At 57.3% G+C, this 9557-nt stretch overlaps 1 protein-coding gene across 1 annotated transcript in view; it reads left to right on the forward strand.

The window, feature by feature from the left end:
• Nucleotides 1-8089, forward strand: part of Ccdc40 (coiled-coil domain containing 40) — a 29775-nt gene extending 21686 nt beyond the window's left edge. Inside the window, exons 16-18 of the mRNA XM_042670009.1 lie at nt 3360-3545; nt 5281-5439; nt 7681-8089. Of these exons, the coding sequence (XP_042525943.1) occupies nt 3360-3545; nt 5281-5439; nt 7681-7926 (591 nt within the window). The 3' untranslated portion in view covers nt 7927-8089. The remainder of the gene's footprint in view (nt 1-3359; nt 3546-5280; nt 5440-7680) is intronic.
• The last annotated feature ends 1468 nt before the right edge of the window (nt 8090-9557 follow it).

The raw sequence follows: 9557 nt of genomic DNA on the forward strand, positions 1-9557 counted from the left end.
CCACCCACACCATCACACAACACCATTGCACTCACACCACCCACACCATCACACAACACCACTGTACTCACACCACCACCCACACCATCACAAAACACCACTGCACTCACACCACCCACACCATCACATACCACTGCACTCACACCACCACCCACACCATCACACAACACCACTGCACTCACACTACCCACACCATCACACAACACCACTGCACTCACACCATCACCCACACCATCACACAACACCACTGTACTCACACCACCACCCACACCATCACACAACACCACTGCACTCACACCACCACCCACACCATCACACAACACCACTGCACTCACACCACCAAACACACCATCACAGAATACCACTGCACTCATACCACCACCCACACCATCACACAACACCACTGCACTCACACCACCCACACCATCACACAACACCACTGCACTCACACCACCACCCACACCATCACAAAATACCACTGCACTCACACCACCACCCACACCATCACACAACACAACTGTACTCACACCACCACCCACACCGTCACACAACACCACTGCACTCACACCACCCACACCATCACAACACTACTGCACTCACACCACCCACACCATTACACAACACCACTGCACTCACACCACCCACACCATCACAGAACACCACTGCACTCACACCACCACCCACACCATCACAGAACACCACTGCACTCACACCACCACCCACACCATCACACAACACTACTGCACTCACACCACCACCCACACCATCACACAACACCACTGCACTCACACCACCCACACCATCACACAACACCACTGCACTCACACCACCCACACCATCACACAACACCACTGCACTCACACCACCACCCACACCATCACACAACACCACTGCACTCACACCACCACCCACACCATCACACAACACCACTGCACTCACACCACCACCCACACCATCACACAACACCACTGCACTCACACCACCCACACCATCACACAATACCACTGCACTCACACCACCACCCACACCATCACACAACCCCACTGCACTCACACCACCACCCACACCATCATACAACACCACTGCACTCACACCACCACCCACACCATCACACAACACCACTGCACTCACACCACCCACACCATCACACAATACCACTGCACTCACACCACCACCCACACCATCACACAACCCCACTGCACTCACACCACCACCCACACCATCACACACCACTGCACTCACACCACCACCCACACCATCACACAATACCACTGCACTCACACCACCCACACCATCACACAACACCACTGCACTCACACGACCACCCACACCATCACACAAAACCACTGCACTCACACCACCCACACCATCACACAACACCACTGCACTCACACCACCCACACCATCACACAATACCACTGCACTCACACCACCACCCACACCATCACACAACCCCACTGCACTCACACCACCACCCACACCATCACACAACACCACTGCACTCACACCACCACCCACACCATCACACAACACCACTGCACTCACACCACCACCCACACCATCACACAACACCACTGCACTCACACCACCCACGTCATTTCTCGACTGGCCATTTTATTCTTCCTCTGGGCAATCAAGGCACTGTGACCTTTTCAAAGTTGGTAATGACCCCGATTATCAGTGTTCAGTAACAAGGCCGCACTGTGGAGAAGGAGAGCCCAGGATACCAAGCTCAGGGAGCCCCGTCCTTCTCCCTGACCACCTGTAACAAATAGCAACCAAAGTGTAGCTGATCGTTGTCTTTAAGGTTCTGGCGTTTAGGATTAAAATAAATGTGATGGGCTGGGAAGGTGGCTCAGTGGTTGGGCGCTTGCCTTGCATGCCTGAGGCCCTGGGTTCGATTCCCCAGCACCACATAAGCAAAAAGAAAAAAAGCCGGAAGTGGCGCTGTGGCTCAAGTGGTAGAGCGCTAGCCTTGAGCTGAAGAGCTGAGGGACAGCACCCAGGCCCAGAGTTCAGGCCCCACAACCGGACCCAAAAATAAAAAAAAAAAAACAATAAAATAAATGTGATGGGTGACGGGAGGCGTCTGGCAGCTCTCTGTGGTCCCCAACAGTCCATCTTGCTTTATGTATGTTCCCACCACATTGTTCGAGCAGTGACAAACTGCCCATCAGTGAGATTCAGAACTGTACAGAGGGCCATAGGTCTGTTTTCTGTTTCATTTTTGTGGGTCATGGGGCTTGAACTCAGGGCCTAGGTGCTGACCCTGAGCTCTTTTTGCTTAAGGCTAATGCTTTAGCACTTTGAACTGCAGCACCACTTCCGGTTTTCTAGTGGTTAATTGGTTTCATGGACTTTCTTTCTTCTTGCCCAGGCTGGCTTTGAGCTGCGATCCTCCAATCTCAGCTCAGTCCTCCTCAGTCTCTCTGAGGACTCCTGTGAGCTGCCTCCTGCCATCTGCAGCCCCAAGGGCTGGCTGGGGCTGGAAAGCCAGTGGGCTTCTCCTCCCTGACTTACGTTCTATTTTGACCCTGGGTGGATCGGATGATGCCACCCCATTGAGGAGAATGGGGAGTTTTATGTTCCTTAATCCCCAGATTCAAAATCCAATCCCTTCTGGAAACTTCCTTCCAGACCCACTCAAAAATGGTGGGTTTCTAGATATCTGGGCAATGCTTAGCCTAGCCAAGTTAATATATAAAAGTAGGCATCCATCAGCGTTATAATAACACCCTTCCTTTTTCCCTCCCCTCCCCTCCTTCCCGCCTCCTTCCATCCCCATAGATTGAAGCCCCGGGCCCTGTGAGTTAAAGGTTCTGTGGGTTCTTGGCTGTGACAGTGGTTTGTCACTGTTCCTGCCTGTTCTTTTTTTTTCTTTTCTTTTTTGGTCGTGGGGCTTGAACTCTGGGCCTGGGCGCTGTCCCTCAGCTCTTCAGCTCAAGGCGAGCTCTCTACCACTTGAGCTACAGCGCCACTTCCAGCTTTTTCTGCTTATTTGGCGCTGAGGAATGAAACCCAGGGCCTCATGCATGCAAGGCAAGCACTCTACCACGGAGCTGCCTTCCCAGCCCTCCTGCCTTTAGCTTAACTGTATGAAGGCATCACTTACATAGGATAGAATGTGCTTATTCTAGACCAAGGGTTCTGTGGGTTCACCTCCATGTGACCATGGCCACAATCAAGACCCAGCGTATTCCTGGGGCTTCAGAAAATTTCCTCACGCACCCAGACCCCATCCCTGGCGCACAGACCCTCCCCCAGACCTCCCCAGCTGCCATCTTCAAAACCACAGTGCAGCCTTGGCGGGATGCCACCAGTGCCTGCCTCTAACCACCCCCTCGGTCCTGGGCCTCCAGGTGAGTCTCGGGAAGCTCTTGAAGCAGCAAGAGAAGATGATCCGGGACATGGAGATGGCCGTGGCCCGCAGGGAGGCCATCGTGGTCCAGGCCGAGGGCCAGAGCAAGACCAAGAAGGTGCTCACCCGGTCTGACTTCCACCACAAGCAGGTGGAGCTGCGGCGGAAGATCCGGGAGGTGTACAAGGTGGGTGGCAACGCAGACCGGGGCAAAGGGAAGGGTCCTTATTCCAGAAAAGTGTTCCCGCTCGGCTTATGTCTGTCATTGGAGCTGGTGTTAGAGTCTCCATTCCTCCAGCAGCCAGCCTGAGTCCATCCCGCCTGGTCAGGCTGCCCGTGGGGTAGGACACGGTTGTGTGGAGAAGCCGCCGGCCTGCCCGGCTCTCAGGACGCCTAAAGGAGCCCAGAACCCTGGGCAGCGAACTCAGGATGACAGCCCCTGGGCTGTGGTGGGCTCTGGCGCTGCCTTCCTGTCCCTCCTCACTCGCCTTCTCTGCTTCTCCTTCCGTGTCTGTGGTGGCCGTGCTGGCTGTGGAGTGGTGGGCTTTGGGGGGAGCCGGCTCTGCAGCCGGGCAGCCCTCACTGTGCAGTGCATGTGAAGGGACCCAGGACCGCTCTAGGCAGCCAGGTAGAGGTGGGTGGTCGTGCCCAGCAGGTGCCCTCCATGTGCCCCTGCTGTAGCACCGGCATAGGCTGTATCCGGGACTCATCTGGGTTGGGAGGCATCCACACAGGGAAGAGTGAGCTGTGCCAGGGAGGGGCAGGAGTCCTCCAAGTGGAGGCTGGGGGCAGGCAGGTGTGTGGTAAGGCAGGCTCGTGCCAGGGGAGCCCCTTAGCCCCCAGAAGGAGATGAGACTCCAGCCAGTGCTTCCTGAGCCCGCTCCCCCAGGCCGCCAAGGGCCAACACCCCCCCCCCCCCCATCCCCAGCCTGTGTTTCCTGTCTGCCTCCGGGGAGGGACTGTGAAGCAAGACGGTGGCTGGACCGCAGGGGACCAGGCTGGAGCCCACCTCACTGACAAGGCCAGAGGCCGACCCGGGCCAGACATGCCCCCCCCCCAGGCATATAATAATCCCAGCACCCAGGGAGCCACGCCAGGAGGATGACAAGTCCCAGGCCAGCCAGGTGATGGAACAAGACCCTCTAGAGGAAATCCCACGTAGAGAAAGGTCAGGCCAACTGAACTATCAGGGTGGAAGTTGCAGGAAGCTTCTAGACAAGTGGCAGATTGGCTTTCTCGGTCCTTTGCTGCATTGTCCCTGTGACATCCATTTTCCTGCTTCAGCTCCTTGTCCCCAGTCCACCCACTCCTCTCACCTAGACATGCCCTTGTTCCCTGCCCTCCTCACCCCACACCACTCTCCAGGCAGCGGCCACCCCCAGCTCAGCCTCCGCCATGTACCAGCCAGCCCCTGTCCCCAGGCGCCAGGCTGCCCTGAAGATCCCCATGGTCAGGCCCAGAGCACCACCCTCAACATCCCGGGCCCACACAGGCCAGCCACCAACTGCAGCCGCCCTCTCCTGGGGCTACTCCTCCTCTTCATCCCCCCGCATGGCGCCCAGCCTTGCCCTGCTGCCAACGCGGCACCAGGGCCTTGTCCTGGGACTCTGTGGACGAGCCTCCTGCTGCCGGCCACCCCACTCCCCCCATCCCTCATGTGCCCCCCAAGGCCTGGGCACTGCCCGGATGCCTGTATGTTTCCCAGGCCTTGTGCTCTTACACAAAGACCCCGAGACCCTGTGTGCAGCCGTCTGGAGGACCCCCGCACTGCTCAGCCCTGGCATGTTGGGGCGCTCCTCTCTCCAGACGCAAGTTTCTGTTCAGTGTCCAGAGGCTCCGGGAGCGTCCTTAGCCAGAGCTGCCTCCTTGGGCCCAGGGTGCCAGAGCCCAGCAGGTCCTAGCAGGTCCCGTTCATCTCCCAGGCCACGGAGGAGTCCTCTAAGACCATCTTGGAACTGGAAGCATCCCAAAAACTCCTGAGCAGCACCCTGGCGGAGAAGCAGAAGGTGCTGGTGGCCATAGAGAGAGAATCCGACAAGATCGATGCTGACCTGGAGCACCTCACAGCCCTTAAGCGACAGGTAAGGGTCCCAGGAGGCCAGCAGGGCTGAAGCGTCCACCCAGAGGGGCATGCCACGTGCGGGGGACACGACCATGCATGCATGCCCGCACACCCTGTGTGTGCATGTGTGTGTCCATGTGCGTTATATAAACATGCGTTATATAAACATGCTAAGAACCACACAAGAATCACAACAACAGATACGAAGAATTGTCTCAGTGCAGAGAAGGTGTCCCATCAGCCAAAAATGCAGCCAGCAAGCACACAGCAGGCAGTCTGCTCGGAAACTTATCCCTAACACAGCAGTCCCCACACCTCTGCTCAGATTGGTTCAGCTTCACAGTCTGCTCGAGACTGGCTAGTTTGAGTAGAGTAAAATGTATTTACATAAGGAATTTTAAAATAAGATTAAGGGCCTGGGAAGGTGGCTTAGTGGTAGCATACTTGCCTAGCATGCAGGAAGCCCTAGGTTCCATTCCTCAGTACCACATACATAGAAAAAATCCTGAAGTGACACTGTGGCTCAAGTGGTAGAATGCTAGCCTTGAGCCAAAAAAGCTCAGAGACCATGCCCAGGCCCTGAGTTCAAATCCCATGACAGGCAAAAACCAGCAGGAAGCAGTGGTGTGGCTCAAGTAGTGGGGTGCTTGTCTTGAGCAAAAGAAGCTCAGGGACAGAGCTCAGGCCAAAGTTCAAGTCCTGAGACCTGGGGGAAAAGTCTGAGTAGGAAAGTCTGAGATTCTGATCGCCAATTAACCACCAGAAAACCAGAAGTGGAACTTTGACTGAAACTGGTAGAGCACTAGTCTTCAGCAAGCCCCAAGACCAACAAAAATAAATAAATAAGGGGCTGGGAAGGTGGCTCAGTGGTAAAGTGCTTGCCTTGCATGCATGAGGCCCTGGGTTCGATTCCTCAGCACCACATAAGCAAAAAGAAAAAAGCCAGAGGTGGTGCTGTGGCTCAAGCAGTAGCGCGCTAGCCTTGAGCTGAAGAGCTGAGGGACAGCGCCCAAGCCCAGAGTTCAGGCCCCACGACTGGACCAAAAATAAATAAATAAGATTAACTATACAGTAGTAATTTCAAAATATGTCAATTGATATTTCTAGAACTGAGGCGTGTCTAAATTCCATCTGGAAAAGAAAGTGTAAGACAAAATCTTATGTTTTAAAAACCCTCCCTTAGCCCAAAGCAGTTCCTCTTGTCCTTAACAAGAGTCTAGCCACAGGGCCAGAACAGGAACTTTTAAGCTACTCACTTAGAAAAGACAGTTTTTCTCACGCTGTGTGTCCCAGCTGCAGGCCTTCCTGGGGCCACTGGAACTCAGGCTACTCCTCGTACGTTTGTCTCCTATGGTCTGTTTACTCACCCCACTGCTGGGTGCCAGGGCCACAGAAGAGAATGAGAGGACAAAAGGTCTCTGCCCTCCCAGGGGTCACCTCTAGAGTTCAGAGAAAAGTGTGTTAAGATGGTGATGGATTTTTTTTGGGGGGGGGAGGGTACGGTCGTGGGGGGAGGGTAATGTCGTGGGGCTTAAACTCTGGGCCTGGGCGCTGTCCCTCAGCTCTTCAGCTCAAGGCTAGCGCTCTACCACTTGAGCCACAGTGCCACTTCCGGCTTTTTTCTTTTTGCTTATATGGTGCTGAGGAATCGAACCCAGGGCCTCAGGCATGCAAGGCAAGCGCTCTACCACTGAGCCACCTTCCCAGCCCCAGTGATGGATTTTTTTGAAGAAAAAAGAGGAGAGGTGTTGAGCACGGTGCCTCACACTGTGATCCAAGCTACATGGGGACAGGTGGGAGGTGTCTGTTCAAGGTAGCCCTGCCTCCTCCTTTTCTGGTCCTGGGGCTTGAACTCAAGGCCTGAGCCCTGTCCAGGAGCTTCTTTTGCTAGAGGCTAGCACTCTACCACTTGAGCCACAGCACCACCTCCAGCCTCTACTGAGTAGTTTATTGGAGATAAGAGGCTCTTGGACTTTCCTGCCTAGGCTGGCTTTGAACTGTGATCCTCAGATCGCAGCCTCCTGAGTAGCTAGGATTACAGGTGTGAGGCCCTGGCCCCCGGCTGTGGGTTAAAAGAAGGGGGTCAAAGGTGACTTTGAAGTTTCAGTCTGGTCAGTGGACCAGGGGCGTCTCTGGTATGTGGCCAAGATGCCCCCACCGCCTGCCCTCCGGCATCCTCCAGTGACACTCTGCCATGGGTATGAGTTGGGGACAGCGTCCTGGTTTGCACGGCCTGACTTGGGGTCTCGTTTACACCCAGAACCTCTCGGAGATTGTGCTTCTGCAAACACGCCACAAGCACCTGCAGGACGTGATGGACGGAAAGTACGTGTTCCTTTTCCGCTCTGCCAAGACCCTGCTTATGGAAGAGAAGCGCCTTCAGGACCGGCTGGTCCAGCTGGGCTCCATCCTCACCCAGGTGCAGCAGGAGTATCCCCAGTTCCAGGAGACCCTGCACAAGGTCAGCCGGAAAATCGCCAGCAAGCTCCAGACCACTCAGCCCTAGCGTGGGCTGGGCCATCTCCGGCTGGGCCCGTGCTCCTGGCCATCCTCCAGGGGTGTGTTCCTAAAAGCCACTCATGCCCTCAGGCTTATACCAGCTGGAAAAAAGAAAACAAGGAGAGCCGGCCCCATAGAAATCAGTTTTTTAGCAGTTCAAGCCCAGTGTTTCAAAGGTCCGCCATTTTGATGGTGCCTGTGTGAGCAGAGGCCTCACCCAAGATGAAGCCACACTCTCCCACCTCCCCGGCGGTGTCCAGCCCACAGACCTCCCCATCTCACGCCTGGGGCCCCACTGGAGGGGCGTGGGACCCATGGAAGCCTGGGACGGGGCAGTCTTGGGTCTCCTGGTATCCTCAGCAGCCTTGCTGAGCGCATCTGAAACCCACGGCCTCCTAATTTCCAAGGTCCCCACCCCCACGCCCCAGGGAGCTCTGGTGTCTCTGCTCTCTCCCCCCAGGGGAGGGCCTGCTTGCTTAAATACCGGTGGGTCCCGCGTCCCCTGCTTCCGTAACCCTGAGTACTTGCACACTGTTGCCCATCAAAAAGAATGTGCTACTTAGTAATTTGCCTTTCCAGTTGTACAGAATTAATAAACCACGCTTTCTGAAGACGGGAGAGTCGGGCAGACTCATTCTAAACCATTACAGAATAGTGAAACCACAGGAGCCGGGCAGGTCTCAACTCCCTACCCCAGAGCCCACCACGGGCCCCGCGCGGCCCCTCCGGCCTTTGGACTTGCACGTTAAGGTTGTGGTGTGCGCTGGCTTTGCACCTGCTGCCTAGCACCGGCTCCTCCGTCCGCCCGGTGCCCCGCACAAGCCTCCCCGTGCGACCCTGGCTGGCCAGCCCGAGGCCTCGGCTTCCCGGTGGGGACTACAGGGTGAACCGCCAAGCCCGGCTCGGGAGCACCTTCTGGTTATAGGGTGTGTGTGTGCGCGTGCGTGATCCCAACATCGTGAGGGTTATCACCAAAATCTTGTTGAGTTATGGAACACGTTTAAGGAACCTCCGATTGGTGCGTGCGTGTGCACACGGCGTGCGTGCGTGCATGCGCACCCGTGCGCCGGTCCTGGGCGAGCTGGGCTCAAGGCTTTCGTGCTAGCTGAGGTAAGCGTGCAGTCGTTCCCGCCGGGCTGGCTTCGAACCCCGGCCCGGGGTGGGGGTGAGGGCAGGGTGGGGGTGGGGTGGGGGTGGGGTGGGGGTGAGGGTGGGGTGTGGTGGGGGGATGGGGGCGGGGTGGGGTGGGGGGTGAGGGTGGGTGGGGATGGGGGTGGGGGTGAGGGTGGGTGGGGGCGGGGTGGGGATGGGGAGGGGTGGGGATGGGGTCGGGGTGGGGGTGAGGGTGGGGATGGGGGCGGGGTGGGGGTGGGAGCGGGGTGAGGGTGGGGATGGGGGCGGGGTGGGGGTGAGGGTGGGGATGGGGGCGGGGCGGGGGCGGGGTGGCGGTGGGGGGTACCCCACCCCAGGACGGACGGCGCCCGGCGGGGCGTGGTCCGGTTGCCCCTCTCCTCGGCCTTGGCGGGCGCGGCTCGGGCCGGGTCTGCGGGCGCCACGCCCGTACGCGGGGTGCGGCTGGGCACCGCCCCGCGTCCCGCCCCGCGTCCCGCCCCGGGCGCCTGCGCGGGCGGGGACGCG

The sequence above is a fragment of the Dipodomys spectabilis genome, unplaced genomic scaffold, assembly GCF_019054845.1.
Source record: "Dipodomys spectabilis isolate Male_0828 unplaced genomic scaffold, ASM1905484v1 ptg000512l, whole genome shotgun sequence".
In the NCBI taxonomy this organism is placed as follows: domain Eukaryota; kingdom Metazoa; phylum Chordata; class Mammalia; order Rodentia; family Heteromyidae; genus Dipodomys; species Dipodomys spectabilis.